This window comes from Ammospiza caudacuta, chromosome 3 (genome assembly GCF_027887145.1).
Source record: "Ammospiza caudacuta isolate bAmmCau1 chromosome 3, bAmmCau1.pri, whole genome shotgun sequence".
In the NCBI taxonomy this organism is placed as follows: Eukaryota; Metazoa; Chordata; class Aves; order Passeriformes; family Passerellidae; genus Ammospiza; species Ammospiza caudacuta.
Window position 1 is genome coordinate 86,244,292 of NC_080595.1, and position 21,720 is coordinate 86,266,011.

Here is a 21,720-nt window from a genome sequence, read left to right on the forward strand (position 1 = left end):
TTTGCCTGAAGCTCAAATAGGAAAGTGAGAGCCTTTGTGCATAGTTTGTCAGCAGATTTTGGTTATAGTACTTGTGAAAAACAACTAAATTTTAAAGGACCTAGGAACACTATATTGATGAGTAAAGTTAACTATGATGGGAAAGCAGTTAACAGTCCACCCAGTGACAGCTACCAATATTAAAGTATTCATAAATTACATTCAGTGTGATCTTACCAAGGGGCCTTTCTTTATCAGTTTTCTTTATTTATTCCTTATCACAGCAGGTTTTTCTAACAGTTGCGATTACTTCTAAACTGTAATACCATTGTGGAATTATAAATACTGTTAAAAGCATTTTGAAGCATTTTAAATCTTATTCAAAACAAGTAAAAGTGACAAACCCAAACTATCCAAAGCTAGAATTAATTTTTGTTTTAAAAGGACACATTTTGTTCATCAATAAATCAGTTCCAGTTAAAGCACAGCTGACTAACTGTGAGAATTTCTACTCGGTGTCCTGTCAATGTGGGAACCTGAGAACTCAGGTACCAGAGACTCCCAGAAAGTGACAAACTTATTTCTACTTAGTTCTACTTTGATGTAAAGATAATCACAGTTTTTCAAAGGTCATTGATATATATACACACACATATATATGGATATACTTTATGTATATAGGTAACTAAGTGTTAGCTTGATCTGCTGTGGAACTTAATATCCCATCCTCAACATCTACCCTTGTTGTCTTCAGTCAGTTTTCTGCCAGAAAATCCCATTATTGCTTATTCTGCAGAATCTGATCCTCAGGAAGATTTGCAGTTCAACCAGGTGCCCTCAAGTTTGGATACTTCCCAATACTGTTGTAGTATGCCCAGTCTTTCAGTCCCAAGGCATCTGTGTGGATTTTCTTGTTTTCTGTGGTGGATGTCCTATGGTATTTCCTGTTGAGGGAGGAGTGCAGCCTCCTCTCCCTCACTACAGTGAAGCCTGAGAATTTTTGTTTCCCACATCTCTTCTTAACTCAAAGTGATGAGTTCAGTCTATTTTTGCATGTTCTCTGCAATAAAGTAAGAGTCAGAATTTCTGTTCCTCCATCTTTTTTCCATGTCATTCTGCCACAGTGATTTCCATATTCTTGGTGATCTACTCTTTCTCTTAACTTTCTTTCACTCATCTCCTTGTTCCCAGAGGTGTCACCCTGGCAGTGTTCACATAGAAAAGTGAGCTTCTCTGAAGCTCTCACTGTTAGCCATGATTCTTCTTGAAAAACAACTCCATGCAGTACAGTGTTTTCATGACAGAAAGGATATCCTTACCTCACACTTCTAGGGAAGCTCTTCTATATTAATATATTATCTATTATTTATTTCTACTGATGTGATTTTACTGCAATTTGCTCAGCAAGAACTGGGAAGAAGAAGCATCCTCCCAGAAATGGAGAAACTTCTGTTGTTTTTATTCTGATCAATTAAAAAAAAATATTATGGAAAAGAGTAGTATTTTCCTCCTTGCTGTAGGCATCTGGTAAAAAATAGGCCTTTTCAAATATAAATTTAAAATGCAAAGACAAAAAATATTAGGATATATTAGTAAAACACCACAGGAACATTTCCCTCTTCAGATAGGTAACCACATTATTCTTGGACATTGACCAGTGCCTGTACTATTTGAACCTTGATGGCTCTCCCAATATACAGTCACTTTATGTACTCAAACCAGTTATTCCTGCAGAATTCTATTTACCTTCTGGAGTGAATTCTCCACCTGTATCCTGTGTTTTCTACTTGAGGTGTTTCTGATGTTCAGTTCCTGGATGTGCATTTGTTGTTTCATCTACAAAGTATTATCCTTTGCCTTGCCTTCCCTTTCCCACTTTCCCCTTCCCTTTTCCCGATGAGATTACATCTGTCCTCCTATAAGAATGCAGCAAGACTTGAGACCCATTATATAGTTTTCACTCACTTTTATCTTAGAAAATTACTCTTTGCTGCAAGAGAAATAATAATTTCCATTCCTATTTTCACCTTTTTACTCCTGTTGTTTCTGTCCTTTTTTTTCTACATGGAAACTTATAGAAGTTGTCATTACGGTTTTTCTTGAATACTAAGGTTGTTGAGCCCAGTAAGTAATCTTGTGTTAAGTTGAAATACTCCTTTGATGCTAAGTATGTATCTTTTGAATCTGCAGACACTTTTTGAAATTCTTTGATGCATTAGCTAACTTGTGTAGGAAATGTGATTGCAAGGACCAGATGTGATGTATTTGGAGAAATGCTAAAAAGTGCTTGATTGAGCCATTTGTAAATGATAGTGTTTTATTAATTTATCTGCAATGTTGTGGTAACAAAAAACTGAACAAACTGTAGTTTTTTATGTGTTCTTAAATTGCAAGTTAGTGTGCTAGTCTTATTTAAATTGTTAAAAACAAAACCAAGGAACATAGATCCCCAATTATTAGTTCACCTATAAGGAAAAATCTTTCCCATTTTGCTCAACAATCCTTGGGCCAAGTGAAATTAGGAATCTTATGTGGTTTCAGTGGGTTTTTTTTGCATTTTTGTTTCCTGTATTTATTGCAGATTTCCACTTGGATACCTTATCTTTGATGGCAGCATGCATGCCTGGCCAGAACAGAACACCTTGGGCTCTGTTCCTGCACTTCTCAATACTCAAATGGGCACTGTAGGTTATACCTAGCATTTCCAACCTCATGTTGTGTGGTGTTATGATAATGTCCTTTGTATAGAAACCCATCATCTGCAGCAACCTCATCTCTGTAGTCGCAATAAGTTTTACATATGGAAGTGGCTGGGCTTTTTTCTCTGTTAGAATAACTCATTCAGACTCTGGTAAGGTTGAGTCATTCCATTTTTCTCACTTAAGTTTGTCAACTTTTGTCTCTGAAATGGAAAACTCTTGAGTTTTGTTTACATAAGACCCTTCATCATTGTTTTCATTACTCAGAGGTAGTCTTAAAAGCATGTACTCTCTAAAAAGCTCCTTAAAAGCCATCTGCATTTCAGTATCTCTGATGCTGTGAAATGTTCCATGCAGGCACAAAATTGTTTGCATGAAGCACCTTGCAGAATCAGGGCCTTAGTAAGTTGTCAATACTATGAAATCCTCTGAAATGAGAGGCTTCCTTTGCATAGTGGTATCTACAACAGCCAAACAGTTCATGGCCTGTTTCTTTATGTACTTAATTATTCAAAACAAAAGATAACAGTAGCTTGTATTTTTTTACTGTTTGGATTTGAATCATTGTTTAAAACCATTTGCCACTCAGTTATTACCAAAATAGTCTCAATTCAGATGAACAGTCACTGAACTAGAGTAATTTTTTCAAAGCAACCTGTATGACTTAAAGAGTCTTTGGTTTTAGAAGGAATGTAAGTGGTGGACATCCACATCCCTGCAACTTCTGTATGCCTAACTTTGAAATTGGAATTCAGTGTCTGCAATAACAACTTAGGCAGTTTTGAAGATACATTCCTTAGTTCCTAGCTCTTCACTAATCACCAAATATTTCAGTGTGAATGTTTGTTTGATGGTTTATTTTAATTTTCAAAACTTTTCTCTTGTCAGTCATTCTAGTGCCATACTGTGCAGTTTCTAAGCAACTATTCTGAGAGGAGCACTTAATTGTGATTAATTATAAATGAATTTGTTTAGCTGTGTTAATATGCCAAATGATCTCTCTAAGGCCTTCTTGTCTTGGAGTTTTTCCATTTGTACAGTTGCCTCTGTCTTCCTTGGGTTTGGTCATACTTCTTTGTCATTGAACTTGTCCTACATAATTAATCGCATTCAGCCTGGCATTTGCTTGTAATCAATTCAAGGGTCTTTTCTTTGGCACAATTTGGTAATTGTGCAGACTCCCATTGTGGTGTTGATCATTTTTGCTTCAAGTCAACAGATCATAACCAATTGCTCATTCCATCCAGATCTGCAAAGATCTGCAACATGATGCTGTGGTATATCCCAAGTGCTGAGGCGATCCCCATGGGAAGTTGCATAAACTATACAGTTGCTAAAAGGGGAGTTAAAAATGCAGTGTTTTGCACTTTCTGTGTTTGGTCAGACTTGCCAAAACCCTTTAATATATACCCAAAAATAAAAGTAATTTTGTCACTTGAAGTCCTAAACATGATTGTCCAGATCCTCAGTTGGTGTAAATCAGCGTAGCTCTGCTGCCTTTGGAAGAGTTACGCTAAGATACAACAGTGATGATCTGGGCAGATGCCCTCAGCTACTCTCTTGGGTTAGCATTCATGTTTGATTACCTTATTTAAATTTTTTGAAGTTACAGAATTCCTTGCATTATTTGGTTTCTTAAAATGGCCAGTTGCTAACTTGATTATGTGGTGTCTGTATCTGCACAGTAACATCTGATTTTGCCATGCAGTTAAATTCATCCCTTTACTTTTATCTCAGTGCTATTGGGACTTTATGTGGCACATTTTTTGCAGCACTGTAGTATCTATATCAATGTTTTATATCTCTAAAATATCCCATATCCCTCATAAACACCTCATCATAATCTTCTTTTAAAATATTTTTGTATTCCCAGTAAGTGGAATTTACATTTGCTCATCTGCATGTAAAAGCTGCTCTTCTACCCTAACACACACAGAATTTCCACTGCTTCAAAGTCTGTTGATTTCTCTCCTTCCACAGATAAGAACACTGTGCTCTTTCAGCATGGCCTGAGTTGTATGAAACAACCTTAAATTTTGAGCAGTATTTTACCACTGGCCATCATTGATTATTTTTGTATGCTTGACTGTGCTTGCACTGTACTCAGCTTCAGCAGTACATGTTTTCTGTAATAAGAAGGCAGAGGACTAAAGTATAAGTACATTACTGTCATTAGGTATTATTTTTTGGACTGTGGAAAACAAAAGGAAAAAAGACAGTCCTTCAAAAAATGAATCTGAATAAATTATATTTAAGATGTAGTTTCCAGAGCTGTAAGATTTACATAGTTTCATTCAAATAATGAGCTGTAAAGTAGTCAGTCAGTGATACTTAAAATGCCTTCTTCAGGCTTCAGAGTTAACAGTACACCAAGATGAACAGAACCTAGTTTCCGAATTTTCAGACTGCAAATTGATGGGAATGTAATTATGAAAGCATTTGATCAGTTAAAATAACTATAAATTATTCAAAGAGATTACATACCCAAGAATTTTTCTTCTATATTAAACGGGAAAACAATCAAAACATACAGATGCAGTTTATAAGAAAACCAAGTAGTAGACTTTCTTTTCTTTTTCACAGGTAGAAAACTATTTTTTCTAGGCCAATCTGGCACTTTTCTTTAATACATGGTGCATACCAAAAGTATTCTAAAGAAAAAATTTCATAGCTAAAAGCATTCGTTTTTGACTCTATGATTGGAATCCCTATTTCATTAATGAATCAGACATGATGTCAGATAATAGGTAAAGAATAAAAAAAAATTATTTCTTTAAAATATTTGTATTTTTTTTCTTTTAAATCCCAGAGTTATTCTTTAATGGGGAGTGAATTCAGTAACTGCTGGGCATTTCACAAATAACTTTAATTTAAAAGCTGTAAATGTTGGTTATGCTAGACACTGCAGAGATATGCTGAACACTGCAGAGAAAAATGGTTTTGTTCCTAATGAGTAGGAGTTGTAAAAAAAAAATTAGAGGAAAAACTTCAGGGGAATCATAAAAATTTATATGAAAATAACTGAATAATTTTTAAAAATGATAGCTCATGGGTTTCTCCTCAAGGCTTCTCCAGGAACCATTGTAGGTGGTGCTTGCACTCTGATGCACTAATCAAGCAACATCTGTCAGGAAAGCGTAAGTATTTTCTATAAGTGTAGGTATCATGAAGGAGGGACAAGGGCCCTGCTTTTCAATGACACCAAATACAACTTTTGTGGCTTGAGTGTGAAGAATATGAAAGAGTGAAATTATTAAGAATTTTTTTCTTTATTTTTTTTAAACGAATTAAGGCTTATTCCTCAACATTCCCATTCACAGAAAAGCCCTTTGATGGTTCTAATTTTTTACTGAGACCTAATCTGAAGTCTTTTTAAGTGATGGAATCAAAGAATCACAGAAAGGTTTGGGTTGGAACGGACTTCAAAAATCATCTAGTTCCAACCCCTCTGCCATGGGCAGGGGCACCTTCCACCAGACCAGGTTACTCAACACCATCCAGCCTGGCCTTAAATACCCCCAGGGATGGGGCATCCACAGCATCCCTGGGCAACTGTGCCAATAGAACACCTCTCACTATCTTTATCAGGCTTCAGATCCAAGATTATGTTCTGCAACTTTGAAAAGCTTGCCTTAAGTAGCATATTTTTAATGGAGTGAGAACAATATTACAATGCAAATTCCACATAGAGTTTGCACTTCTTCCATTTGACAAAACCAGTTTCAGGTTGATACTGTCATAGATAGAGTCCTATCAGTATTCATTTATAAAGAAAAGAATATTTTTAAAGTTTAATTATTCAAGTATTGGTAAGGAAGTTCTTAACTTTTTTTGGATTCTATTTGATACAATAAGCCTCTGTAAATTAAAAATTACAGATATTCAATGCAAAATGTTCTGCAAATTTTATATTTATATCTGCAAAACTATTATCCAGAATACTATGTTTAATAATAATTTAACTGATTTTAATCTAATTTTTACAAATTTTTAGTTAACACTTCTGAAGCCAGAGTAAATGCTGCTGATTTACAAATTGTAATAAGTAAACACATCAGGACCACATATCTCAAATTTTTGCAAAATTCTTGTGAATGTTAATGTACCACTGACCAGATGTGTTCATATCTTCATATAAGGTCTTACATAATCAAGAAAATTTTCAAAAATATTTTTATTCCATCTTAAAATTCCCAAGGAAGTGGGATTGTCTTAAAGGCTAAGAAAAACTTTTTATCTGTTCATGTCAATGAAGATACTTCCATTCAAAGGTAAAGTAAATGTAATGAATAAGATACTTATTCAAGGGGTGATTTTTCTCACAAACTTCTCTCACCATGAAAAGGGGGAATTGGCTGTTTTTAAAGACACTGCCAATGGATTACATTCTGTGCAAAAGATACAATTGACAACTATAAGTACTGGGAAGTGGCAGTATGAGAGACATGTCTATGAGAGACATTTCTGTAAGATGTCATTTGCTGGATAACTTATTCCACAATTGACCTTCCTGTGATCCAGTATTCATCTTGAAATTAGTGGTTTTTCTGTGTCTGAATGGGTGCTGAGTGGAATTATACCTATCTCTACTTCATGCAAGAAGGTTAATGAAGATGTTCTTCTGTGTCATGTATAGCTGAGGATCCCAACCTTGGAGCTAATCAAAACAGAGAATTTGTGTTGCAGATAGGTTCCTGCCCCATGTAATATTCTTCCAAGTCCTTGGCAAAGGGCTTTTATTTAGCAGGAATGGTTACAAGGATAGTGATTTCTTAAAAAATATTTTGGCAGAGTTTGACTAAAAGATGTAAATATGCATTCTGATAATAGAAAGTTGTGGTTCTTCCTCACCAGCCTGGAAAAAGAAAAGTATTAATCAAAGTTTAGACAAGGTCTGTATCAACACTAACCAATTCAATTAGAAATCAGAGTAAGGAGCAGTAAATATGTGCTTATTTGCCTATAAGCACCTAAAACAGGAAGTGGTTTTGGAAAAGAAGTTTATTGCTTTGAAAAAATCAGAGGGAAGCCTTCTTGTAAAAGTCATGTAAGGCAAAGTTAGAGTCTCACTGATAGCTGCTTTTCTACCTCTGCAGTGCATGGGAGCTGTGAGCCCTGAAGAACAGCAGAGCCCCACTGTGTGCAGCCACATGGGCCATTGTCCTGCACAACCCTTTATTCCTGGCTGGAACATCCAGCCTCTCTGCACTGTGCAGCTGCTTGGGAAACTTCTCCTGCAGCTCTCAGACTGCAAACCTGATGCAGCTCTTTTGTGAGATGCTTACAGTATAAACCAAACTTGTACTGCCTTGTCCTGTGGGAGTTGCAGAAGTGGGAATTGTACAGAAGCATGGGCTTTCTGCCTTTGTTAACTTTGAGGAGAAAGTAAGGAGGGCCAAAGAAAAGACATGAGAGCATATCTCATATCATTGAAAAACACAATTTATTCTCAAGTGCTCTACTTAATGATACCTTGGAACACTCACATGGAGCTGGAATTATTACTTATGTGCTGTTCAATACAGTCTCAGATTCCAACAGAAAAATGAAGAGTTTAGCTTGAAACAGTTCTAATGGTCTTATCAGAGATCCTACCCTCACTGAAGTGATATCTCCTTTGTTCTCATAATGTGCAAACTGCTTCATCCACTTTGACAGGTTAGGGTGAAATGACACCAATTTCAGGTTACTGAGTACTGTACTAAAAGCTCTGTTGTTTCTTTTACTGCTACCCAGACAGCTGCAGCATCCTTTCAGGGGGAACAGGAAACTCCGAAGCAGAGGCAGATGGATACCCAGAGTAGAAGCTGAGAGTATTATCTCGGGTACACAGTCTCTCTCACTGATCAGGATATTTGTTGTGATCCACTTCATCTACCTCACTGAGAATTTCTGAGCATTCATTAACTCTGCAAGCTGGACTTCAAAATCATCACATTCAGTTGTTGAGAAGAACACATACAAACACAAAGAAATACACAAATACTTTGAATATATAAAACTATGTGATAAATTTGCTGATGGCTGAAACTTGAACTATGCAGAAGGGACTGGAATCAAGGAAAAAAATGATAGTGCATGATATTTCTGGAATAGAGCCTCCAACTAAGGGCTGCATCTGTACTGCTAATAGGAGGCCAAACAGTATTCTCTCTGATACAGATTTTAAGATGCATTACAGAATTATAAAATCATGTAGCCAGGGGTATCCAAATGTTAGCTAGTCTAAGCTCCTGCTCAGATCAAGTCCAGTTGGAATAGGTTGCTCAGGACCTTGTCCAGTCAAGTTGTGAGTTCTGCCAAGGTTGGAGTTCGCACAACTATTGACCAGATTGATGCTTGGTTGCTTTTTTTTCATTTATAATAAATTTGCTTTCCCATGCTGAATTCTATCCATTTATTGGCTGTCTTTCGGCTGTGCAGCTCTGAGAAAATGTCTGTTATGCTTTCTCCACACCAACCTGTTAGGTATTCGTAGACAGCAGCAAAATTGCTTTACACTTTTCAGAAAAATGAGCAAGCTAACTTCCTCGGCCTTGGATATCAAGTCCTTCAGGCCTAAAACCATCTGGCAATGTCTTGTAGCAGTGCAAGCTGCACCTTAGTGTTTGTGTTTCTGAGAGGGCTGCGAAGAAAAGTGTACCTTCCTATTAGTTCATGAATGATAGAATGTTAGTTCATTACATCTGGTTTGTCTGCCCAGTGTCTACCAGAAGAGTCTAGCTCGAGGCCATAGGATGGAATACTTGCAGAGATGGCATAACTGTGGTAATGCCCAGCTGTCCTCCTTGCAGACAGGTTCATAACTACACTCTCACTAGGGATTTTTCCCTTCAGTATGAATTAAACATGCTTACTGGATGTCTCAGGGAAGTTAGCACTCAGTGTGGAGCATGAGTCCTGAGTAAGCCACATGAAAAATTAGAGCAAGTCCAAGAGGGTTTCAAGAGTCAGTATAAAGTCACACAGAACATCAGTAGCAAAACTGGATTTCCCTTAACTGCACTGTTCATTAGCCTTCTTACGAGGCCAGACTGCCTCTCACAGTCTGATATAATTCACACTCAGTACTTTCATATTTCTTCACTTAGGCTTCTGACAAATGTTTTTAGGCCTGGAGGGGAAAAGCTGCTTGTTTTCATGGAATGAAAACTGAAGTATTTTGCTCACTTGCTGTAGATGCTTCAGTCCAAAATAGAAAGTAGTATCTCTGCTTTATCTGTCTGGGAAAGCAAAACTCTTGAGTTTGCTCCCTTTCTCCAAGTGTTAGCCTGTCCCTGTCACCAGATGATAGATGTTTCCAGACAGAAACACAGACATGCAGAAAACATGTAAAAGTCCATCTAGTGTAAAGAACTTCATGCTACAATAGCACTTCTCAAGGTTTCTAATGAGCACAGTGCAGTGGCTGCATGGAAAGCTAAACAACTCTCAACCTTAAGACACAATTAGTCACCTAAAGATTTTACACCAAACTATTATTTTTACCTTACCTTTCTGAATGTGCACTGAAAATCATCTTTTTAATTGCTCTTTGGAAACAGGAGTGTAAGGAGAAAGCTGTTAATAGTGAAGAAGATCCCAGCCCATTACATTTTTAGTCACTTGGATTATTTTAATGGGCTTGGGGGTTTTTTGCAAACATCTTAGCTCTCATGCTGCCCAGGATATATTTCCCAGAGAACTCACAGATGTTTACAATCCTACTGATTTGTGGCTTTGCCATAATACTAGGCTGAGAGAACTCACATTAGAGGCAGGACTCTTGCTTCTTTCTTTATTATATAGGTCTAGAAGTATTTTGTAAGCTTGGTCTTTCATGCTTGTATTAGATACACCATTTTGAAGAAGGACATATAAATTGCAATTTCTCCATGCTCTTTGTCTTTCCATCCTTCCCACTCAGCCTTTTTTCTCCCCCATACATTTGATCCAACTCTCTTCTTTCCTGTGATCTTGTAGAATCCTTCTCTTTGTTTTTGCTGCATGCACAAGTTGAACAAGAAACAGATAAATAGAATAGCTAAGGAATGGCTAATGTTGGCTTGTGCCCAATCTCCCACCAACAGCTTCAGTGGATTGTTAAGGCCACAGACTACACGAAATCTGGTAACCTTTTTTTCTTCTGCTTGTAGCAATCCTAATCTGATAGCTTGTCTCAGCATTCCTTGCTGTGATGCTAACCTTTTTGAGTATTCCAGATTCATAGATTTTGAAGTCATTCCAAACCTCCAGGAAACTCACAGAAAGTGACAGCTTCAAGGTCATACTGCGGCACCCATCACACCCTTTGTTAATTGCTTCACCTAGGACAAGATATACAAAGCACAAAAGAGCAGAGCATGGGAGAGGCAGGAGCATAGAGATGAAAATTAAGAATTACTCCATTTATAATTTTAAGGTGTTCAAGATAACCAGCAGGTTACTGACTATAATGTATATTTCTTATCAGGCAAAAATTACCTAGTTTAAAGAGTAAATTTTCAAATTACTCAACATCCAGCCTAATTTTAATTTAATTTTGAGCTAAAACTCCGAATTTCATCATAAACAGAAAAGTTAAGGCTGGTTATACGAGCTTTTAAAGACACCTTTTCAAGTGAAGAATACCAAATGTTATACCTGTGTTACTGCCTTCAAGTGCTTCACTTGAACCCATTGTCACATGCAGGGAGCTATAGAGATCACGTCACTGAGTATTCTGCAAACCTGGACCAATCTTGCTGTGCAGTGACGGAGTGGCAGATATTCTTGGAGGCTTAGTGGTTCCCATATTAGTAGACCAACCAGGAATAGGACATTGTTCTTCAGAGACAAATGTGTCCACATAAATTTACTGAAAAAAGCTCATGTGGGTTTTAAAAAAGCCCATGTGGGGTTTTGATTAGGTTTTATTTGTGTTTTTTGTTTGGTTTTTTTTTTTTTTTGAGCACAAGCTTACAGCAATGCTATTAGGAGACAAGAGAATCTGCATGGCTTTGTTCCTAGTTGTAGGGTATGTTCTCTTAAGGCTGTCTTCTCCTGCATTTTCTCTGTGCCTCCATCATTTTATGTTATTCCTTCACATACAAATGAAGCTTTTTTTCCAAATGCTGAGCTGTTTGGAAATGAACATTTGAATTTGCATATGTTGGAACTGATTCATCCCTGGTGCCAGGAAGTGCTCTCTGCTGCAGGGAGGGGATCTGCAGCTGCCCGGTGCTGCCTCCAAGGCAGGCAGTGCTGGCAGGAGGGAAAGCGTGGGCAAGGTGCCCAGGGGGAGAACTGATTCACAGCTTCCCCCTGGCAGCTTCTGAGCACAGAGCACCCCCTGGGTAGTGCACAGAAGCTATTTCACATTAGGCACATACCCTGCCTTTGGCAACTGGCATGTTGAGGGTCTATGTGCTGATGCTAGATGTGAGAACAGCAGGCAGCATGTCATGGCACTTGCTGCTGGGAAGCTGGGAAGTCCTGACTGGTAGCAAAAGAGGCAGCATGCAGGGGTGATAATGGAAGGCACAGGAATATTTTTTTCTAAAGCAATATAATTAATTTAAACTCATTGTGTGTATCTGTGCATTGGAGTGCACGGCAATATTTTATGTGCCAGCATGATGCATTTTAGGCTGCTTACAGGAAAATGGATTTCATTGTAATTAAAAAAAATATCATGTTCTTTCTCACCCCCACATGGTTCAAAAAATGCAGGAATGCAGTACAGATGATAGCATCAGGTAAGGACAGAAAAGGTAGCATATGCAGAAAATCAGGGAATTAATAAATTGTACCTGAGGAGAGGAGTATGCAGTCAGCACGCCCCAGTTCAGAACCATTCAGTTGCTGGGGATTTCTAGAGGCAAAGAGAAAGAGACAGAACAATCTCTCTGCAGAGATAAAAGAGACTGAAGTTACTCCATGAAGCCTCTGAGCCAAAGTTATTTTAGTCTCATGCCTGGACTAGCTCCATAGGCCTGGCATTGTTCCTTCATGGATAGAAACACTGTATGGTGAAAGTGGCAATAACAAGTCTTTCCATTCTGCACTTCTTTCCAGTCTTCCAATCTGTACTTCTCCCAGTGTCTTCTGAGAGGGCTCAGTAATGCCCCACCAGGAGGGATCCTTGTCTGGATCTCCCTGCTCTCCTGCCCACACCCACTGGAACTGGCATTGGATCCAGTGCCAAAAAAACCCTGACGAGATGAAAAAAAAAAATTTTTTTTTAATTCACCCATTTGCCCTTCCACACTTTTTTTTTTTTTTTTTGTTTTGCTGGCTCTTGTCATTTCCTGAAATGCTCTTCCTTTATATCTGCTGTGGATCTGGCATTTAAATTTCCCTGTTAGCTCCAGTGAGACCAGTCATATCAGTAGCATTCTGTTAAGTGAGAAATGCTAGCAGTATATTACATGTGGAAAAGTGATATTTAGCACTTTTCCTAAAACTAAATTTCTGTGCTTAAATGGTCCTTCTAGCTAGAACAAATAGAAGGAAATCATTAAGATATGAATCTAAATTTAACCTTTTTTTTTATTACAATGCGTCCTTATGAAACTTTGATATTTATGGAGGTCTGACTTTGCACAGTCATTTTAGGTACATTTGTGAGGATTGGAACATAAGTTTAGCCTTGAACATGGAACCAGAGATGTAAAATCTCCTGAAATATTCGTTATGTGCATGACTGTCCCATAGAGTTTATATTTCCTCTTGAACCAATTCAAATGAGCTCAAATGAGCTCTGAATGCAATTTCCAGAAGTGCCTAGTGTTACCCTGGTTCTGCTCCTTTTGAAGCAAGTGATAAAGCTCACAAGGACCTCAATAAAAATAAAAGAGGGCAAGATATTTAAAATTACTCATTGAGTCTCGACAGCCGATAAATTCTGTATTAAGGTTTCACACACAGCACTTTCTCCTCTGACACAAGGGCAGAATGTGTGCCCAGTCATTTCAGCAATGTGAGAGGACCACAAGCAATGCAGACAGCAAGAATGATAAAATCAGCTGGGAGAAAATAGCAGGAGGACAACAAGGGTGATGAAAGAAAAGATAATGGGAAAAAACAACAAAGAGGAAGGAGAAAAGAAGAAAGAAACATCAACTTCAAGGTTATTAGAGATCATAAAAGGAAGAAGGATGAGGGAGGAACAGAGATTGAAGGCATCAGCCAAAGGGAACAGAGAAAAAAGGAAGCAAAAGGAGAAAGAGAAAATGTTAAAGAGACAAGAAGAGACAAGGAGAAATTTATTTGGAAAATCAGGGAGTAGAATGCAGCACAGAAGTGCTGGAGAGGAAAATGGATGGAAAGCAAACTATGGAGCAAAAGCAAATAGAGATTCTTGGAAAAGGATAGCAGATTAAAAGCAGGGTGAAAGGCACCAGAAAAGAAAAGGGAAGGAGTGAAGAAGTATGTAAATATAGCACCTCTATGAGGAAAATTAAGGGGAAATAAATCCATCCTATCAAAACTGTTTTTCATTGCAAATTCATAGATAGATTGTTTAGCTAGAGAGTTTTGGTCTCAACAGCAAAATAAAGTATCATCACTGGAATTCAAAAATCAAATCCTATGGAAAATATCTGTGTTCCTACTGGAGTTAGAACAGACAGCCACTTTTCTATGTCATCATGAGGAAAAGAATCAGCAGCATTCCCACTTCACATACTTCATTAGAACTTGACAATCTACCGAAATACCTGGGACTGAAAATAAGATTTTTACAATTTACATATCCAGATTGCTTTCACAGAGCTGGCTAGAACAGTAATAGCTGGAGGCATTGCTCTGACTCCTCAGAAGAGTAAAGACAAAATGAGTTGCTGCTGTCTGTCCAGTCCTTGCTGAAGCGGTGTTTTTATAGCAATAGCCACAGCACTGACTCTCACTGACACACCTGTGGCCAAAAGTCTGCACTGAGGACCACACAGCTCTTCTCATGATCTTGTTTCTCACCCAGGAATGCTCCCTGCAGGTTAGTGGTGGCTGGCATAGGAAGGAACTGGAGAAAAGTTTGTTCTCTCTTTTGGCTTCTTAGCTAGTTGAAAAAGAGGACTTGTTTGTCAAGAGCTGCAAACCTGTAGTTTCTGACAAGCCCTCAAATTCACAGAGGAATAGACACTCTATAAACCTACTATGCTCTACAGAAAATCCAGTTTTTAATTTGACAGGGCTTCTTTTCATCCCTTCCCTTTCTTGCCCTCTCCTTTTTTCCTCTTTTCTCATTCAGGGAACTGCAAGCACAATTTCTTTACAATTTTACTTTTGTAACCTTTTGTTTTGGGACTACTTCACTAGAAAAAAAAATTAAAAGCACCAAACCACAGTAATTTGTTATGAATCTGTATGTAGTTTCAGAAGACATACAGCTTTTTAGCTGCAAACAGAGCAGTGAATAAAAATCTGTACTTCTAGTATATTTTCCAGTTCTGTGTAAAGTAATTTAGACTCGTTATTGTCCAATTTTCCTCTGCCAGATCCTTCCCTTTTCCATAGCACCATTGTGAGATTTTATCCAATAATGTTTTTAAAATACTCTCAGATCTTCAGGCAAAAACCAAAAATGCAAGTATTATTGTGTCTGTCTGCCAGCTTCCCAACCTAAGAATTCCATTCCTGGTGATTCAGTGAAACAAAACAGAATCTCAAGTAGATGGAAACCACCAGACAATAAAACATTCTACATTCTGTTATGAAAAAAATCCCACAGGAAACAATTATATTTTTCTAGCCTTTTCTGAATCTTCAATAGAAAAATCACACCTCTACTATAGAGATTGACAGCGTGGTCAAAATAAAACTATGGGAAAGTCATAATTTTCTATTAATCCCAGTTCTTTTGCAGTGTGGAACATTATGGAGGACCATTCTGAATTTTTGCACAGTTTCCTGATTTATTCCCCTGTTCTATGTGATTTTTCTTTTGCTAGCTGCATCTGCTTTAAATAGTTAATTAGTGATTTATAGGATATTCTCTCTGATAGACTGTATTATTGATACATGTGTTCACAAGGGAAGATTGGATGTGCAATGTAGTAGGCTATAAATGTTGTAAACTAAACAGTAAAGGTAACATCAGTCTTTTGTGCTGATTCATCAGCTTACTGATGATGGGTGATGGAAGGTATTTTGTAGGAACTCATTGCAATTGGCCAGTGTGAGAGAAATGGATGGCTTATTCTTTTCCATGGGAGCTGATACCCTCAGCACAAAAATAAAAATGTTGAAGTACTTTTTTATGTCTTTGTTTTATCTCTATGTTTTGGATCTAATTTATGTTTTAAAAGAATTTGAAAAAGTAAATCAACCAAAGTAATACACAGTAATGAGGAGGAAACTATTGCAGTTTTGTCTTGACACTTTCTGTAAAATCCTATTCACTGTCATGCTAGTGAGGCTGTAAATCTAAGTATGTACACTACATGGAAGCTTATCTTCCTCCTGTAGGCCTAGATAAAAGCCTACAAATACAGGTTTAATTATGGATCTTATTTGTAGTGCCCTATGCTGGTGAGAGCTGGGGCGTCTTGTGAGCTGAGGTTTCAACAAGACTTTTAACCACTGGCATCTGGAAAAACCCTCACAGAGCTCATCTGGGCATTGCATCCATTTCCTCCCCTGTCCCAGGAACCTTCCTGAGTTCTTCAAGCTGACAGAAGTTTGTTTTAATTGCTGCACACCTTCAATGTTTCCACAGTGAAGAATTAGTAGCAGGGCTTAAGTGTATTCTTCTCAATTTACCTCTCTCCCTTTTTTCTCCTGCTATTGAATCTAAGCCAAATACTGAATCCAGCTGCCACAGCTGTTGCTGTTCTGCTGCCTGCTCTACTTCCTGCTTCTGCTTATTTTCCCAAAAATGCTTCTATGGAATGATCTGTGAAATGAATGAGACATCAAGGCACTGCATTCCCCTTCCCTGACAAAACCTTTCTTTTTCTGGATGCCCTGAATTTGTAGTCAAGTGCTAGTATTCTATGTCCTGAACGCCACTCTTCACAGTCAGTTCCTTTTGTCACCTCCCTCGTTACAGTACTGAAGTATTTCCTGTGCTACAATAAGCTATTATGTAAATTCTACAAATGAGTTTCTGATCCTGCCAAATCACATTTGCTTTAAGTAAGCATGGAAAACTGCAGCTCTCTTTTGCCACATACTCTGATAGTAATTTTCAAAGAGTTTCACATCAGCTGCCTCTTGCAAGCAGTGCATACATTTTTCTGGCATTGTTGTTTGTACATATGATTAAGTCATATATGCATAGGTAGTAAATGATAGCAAAGTAGTAAGGTATATGCCACTCCTACATATGCTGAGACATTTGGAAAATACAGGCTCCCAATTCCAATAGCACAAGAACTTGGGGTTGTCTCCTTATCTAATCTGTTTAGGATAGAAAGTAAATATTGTAATAGCTTCATAGTTGTAACAGACTGCTGCATGTCTGAATCCTATGTGTCACACTGTTAAGAGCATTTCCCATAGAATGGAAACAGCAGAAGTATAAATGTTCCAGAGTTTTAAAGTGTTCTTACCAACTGCACTAAACTCTCATTTCATCTGTTACATGAAGGTAAATATAAATTTATGAGATTTGAAAACAAATATTATAGTGTCAAAATCAAAATTTGAAAGGTCATTCTGAAATCTTTGCCAACATAAAGATCTGGTTTAATCAAAAGTACATTTTTAAACTGATATGAACTGTGAAAAGCCATTTTTGAAGATACGCAATTCAATTTACAGCAGGATGACTTCTTCTTTAGCTTCTGTTGCTTATTTTTTTTTAAATGACACAGAAATAAGCTAGCTTTCAAATTGCGTGAAACTGTCCAAATGGTTGAGGTGCAATGGTCTTCTTTTAAGACTGATGGATTGGATATACTGGTCCTTTTTGTTATGACACAATTAATTGTGTTGCCTGTAACAGAAAGTCTTAGAAAAGATGAGAAAAAAACATTGTTCACTTTTGCTAATAGCTTATCCTCAAAAAGATAGAAAGTCTGGAGAGGAAAATGGTGACTTTAAATCATGGGCTCATAAAGAAATCCTTGTAGTACCCCAGACTGCAGAGGAATAGTCCCACAGCTCTGAGTTCTCCTTTATTAATTTAAATGCCATGAACACATAGAGCCAAAACGTAGTCAATTCCTTTAATTAATTCTTATCACCATGTCTTACGATTCAGCATCTTAGAGGCTTTAGTCAGGCTTCAGTGATGCAGCTAGTCTTGATGGAAATAGGCATTGGAAACCACTGAAGCTACCTAGCATGAAAAAACCCCAAAACACACGAAGCAGGAGTTGACTCTCTGTAGATCTCAAAATATTTGTCTAAAAATAAATAAAGATAACATATATAGATATATTTAAATTATAAGAGCATTCATATTTGGTGCCCTTACCACTTACTTTTAAAGAAATAGCCCAATTTTATCCTAGCCATGTGCAGCCACAACAACAAAGGGTAAGAGGCATACAGACTGAATTATTACTTCGTTATCAAGGATTGTAGTTTTACCTAATTGGTATCAGAAAGATCTACGCAGAAATTATGGATTTTATCTTTCTATAAGCAGAAAGATTGATGTGTGGTGTCAACCTGTGTGTTGGTCCTTAAGAGACATGCTAAAACACCTTTCATGCAAGATCACAGGACCATATTTGGTCCTGTGCAAAGACAAAGCAAGAGAGAAGGAGAAGTGTCACTAAGTATGTTATTTAGATTTCTTGTCCAAAGTGCACAGCCTGTTTGGGATGGAGAAGAGAAACTTCAGTGTTGTAGGGAACCCCATAAGTTTTACCAGCTCACATCTGAGAGTTGCTACCATATTTTGATGTTTTCTGTAGAATAACTGAACTGGTCTGGATGAAGATTATATGGAAACTTCATTGAATACATTCCAGTTTAATTTATGTCTTTCAAGGTAGCAATAATCATGGTTGAAGTTTGGCCCTGCTGAGCTCCTTCAGAAGTAGGTAATGCTTACTAGCTTAAAGCAGCTGAAATTCAGCTTAACATAACGTGACAACTCCATAGCACTGACCTCTGGGTTGCCTAATTACTGATGTTAAAAAAAAGTTCAAGTGTCTGCAGAAACTTTGAGAAACAAAAGCTTACCAGTATGGACCAACATTGAGTAAAGCCCATGTTAAATAAAGGGTGGAAGCCAAAGTCTGCATGAAGTCCTGATTCAAATAGTGGAAAAATTCAATGTTATGGAAATCTGATGTTTTAGAATACAACATCTGAATTTGTGAGCAAGCTTTTTTGAATTTGAATGCTTTCTCCAAATACCACTTTAAATAGCATGGCTAAAATTCAAAACTCAGGCTCAAGAAAAGTGACTTTTTGGAATTCATGTAGCATTTATCTGTTCAGTAAAATGCATATAAATTAATTCTTTGTCTTTTCTGTGATTTAGTATGGCAGTTCAAATACCAGCTAATGATTTTACTTAGCATTATAATGTAGCTTTTTCTGTGATGATCGCAATCATCTTTGCAATGTAGAAAAATCCATCCATTTTCTTTGATGGCTCTAATGTCATTCAACTATTAAAAATTCCACTGAGGGCTGTACCACTTCTGTCTGGTGCTGTAGCTTGGTGTTTGGCACTGTTTGGGTGGGTTACCATCTCTCTGCAAGAGGCCAGCCTTACTTCCCTGTCTTAGGCATTTCCTTTGCTTCATGGAGAGGTGAAGGGGTGGTGCGACCATGGTGCGACCTCATGACACTGTGCAGTGGGATTAGAACAATAGCTCCAGTGGAAAAGAAAATTACTCACTGCAACGTTAGCCACTACCTAAGCATACACCGCGGGGATAGTGCATTTGCTGTCAACCCTACTCATTCCTGGTGACGTAGGGATATTGGATTGCTGGGAAATCACTAATCTGCCAGTACTTGAGATGGCCAGGAAGCATTGGAGTGGGCAACTGAGGAGTAGCAAACAAAAGCATTTTATGAATTAAAAACTTGGCTTGTCCCTGGTGTAGAATTAAGCTCAGGTTTAGCACTGGGTAGGGGTCCCAAAGGCTGGCACCTGAGGAAACAAGGATAAGCCAATTAATATTTTTAAATGGGCAGTTATATCTTTCCTGTCAGTAACTGCTGGGTGTCTCTTCCATTGTTATTCTAGGTGTCCCACTCCTGGGTGCGATGGCTCTGGGCATATAACTGGAAATTATGCTTCTCATCGAAGGTATGTAAAGACAAGGTTTTGTTATTTAAATCATATAACTGCAGGGCTAGAAGGTGCCTCAACTGACCTAACTTCACTCTGAATACTGAAGTAGGATTGAGCGCTGCACAGATACACGTTGGTCTAACTCATATTAACCACTAATGAATAACATTTCTCAGCTTCAGGATGACTCACTACCCCAATAGGTAGGAATATTTTTGCTTGTATCTAGCAAAATCTTTATACAAAATAAATTCAGTTTCTCTGTCTTCTCTAGTAGCCGGAGGAAGCAATTCAACATTCATGTTTCTGTTGCTTTACATTTCAGAACAACTTAACTCTTCACAGTTTGGACTGAAATCCTAGTCCTGCATCTTTTTCTCACAAATTGTGTTTCCTGAATGTTTGTATCAGTCTCTTCCAGACTCACTCCACATTCCTTGAAATGCAAAATTGGATCCTGTTCTTTACCGCCTCTTCTAGATGAAGCCTTATCAGCTTTTATCAGAGGGGAAAAGTACCTCTTTCATCTAATATGCACCAGCCTTGTTAGTACATTTCAGAAATAAGTTTGGCTTGTTCTTAAATTGCAACACTTTTTACTACATCAAGCCAGAAGAATGGAAAAAGAAATTTATGGATGAAAGCTGACTTCACTATAACTTCACCAAGGGTCAAAGAATGCTTCTCATTCACTAATTAGGATATTGATCAATTACACTGTAGAGGTAATGGTGTAAATGCTGTGCAATTAGCAATTCCCCTGTGGTTATTTAAGAACTAAATCAGTAGAGGAGGGCTCTGCCATATTTGTAAACATCTATCCACTGTTTAATCAAAGAATAATAGTGAATAATAGTGTTGTCTATCTCTCTTGTGCTAGTAAAGACTCTTTACTCCTACAAAGACTAGTACTGTTGAGTCTGGATATTTGCTTTCTTCACCAAGTCCCTGTAGTTTTACAATTGGCTATAGATAGTCACTGCACAAGTTCCCAGTTTAAATGTTTTCCCACCAAAAGCAGCACAGGGTTCAAAGTCAAAACATAAAAAATAATAGAGTGGGAGCATGCCCTATTTTACATGCTGTGAAAATGAAAGATCACAATATCAATTTCTGTAATGCAGTATTAAACATCAAAAGTAAAAATAACATTATAAAGGAGAAGATATAAGTATTTAAAAAGCACTTACATGATGCAGATTTGATCATGCTTTCAGAGAAATTTAAGGTTAAATTTAGAACTACATTTCACTATATGTAAATTTATCAGCTACCATTCTACCAGCATTATGCCTGTTATAACTCTACCCTAACTTCAGGGAAGCTATTTATGTGTTTGATCATCTATTTAACCAGAAGCAGGTGGGAGAATGAAGATGCAGAAGAAAAGTGTTACTAACAAGAAACCTAAAAGCTGGCAAGGTTGATAGGGGAGAATCACTGAATGTTGATTCATTTTTTAAACCTTTTCCTTGTATGTTGTCTCCTGGCCACTAAAGGACTGGACCATGAGCTGAATGGTGTTACCTGCTTTTGTCTGGAAATTCTTACATTCTTGTATTTTTGCAGATGACTGCTGGACCAAGTTTTCATTTGATTGTGTAGCATAATCAAATACATATAAAGATATAAAAAGTTGTTCTACAAAAACAAACATATCTGGAATTTGCTAGGTCCATTGGGATTTAACACATGCAGCCTTTTGAAATGCCACCATGCCTATATTGGCCACATAACTCCTTAATTTCTCTTCCAAAAAGGCCTCTGGCAACCCCATGTCTTTGGCTGCCTGCAGGCACAGAAGCACTGACATGTAGTCAGTGAAGTAACATTTTCTTTGCTTAAATCCACAGATGTACTCAGGAGACCTGTCACATT

At 37.5% G+C, this 21,720-nt stretch overlaps 1 protein-coding gene across 14 annotated transcripts in view; it reads left to right on the plus strand.

The window, feature by feature from the left end:
• MYT1L (myelin transcription factor 1 like) overlaps nucleotides 1-21,720 on the plus strand; it is a 310,091-nt gene that overhangs the window by 256,845 nt on the left and 31,526 nt on the right. For all 14 annotated transcript variants that reach the window (XM_058800681.1, XM_058800680.1, XM_058800684.1 and 11 more), the window contains one exon: nucleotides 19,795-19,857. In XM_058800681.1, the coding sequence (XP_058656664.1) occupies nucleotides 19,795-19,857 (63 nt within the window). The remainder of the gene's footprint in view (nucleotides 1-19,794; nucleotides 19,858-21,720) is intronic.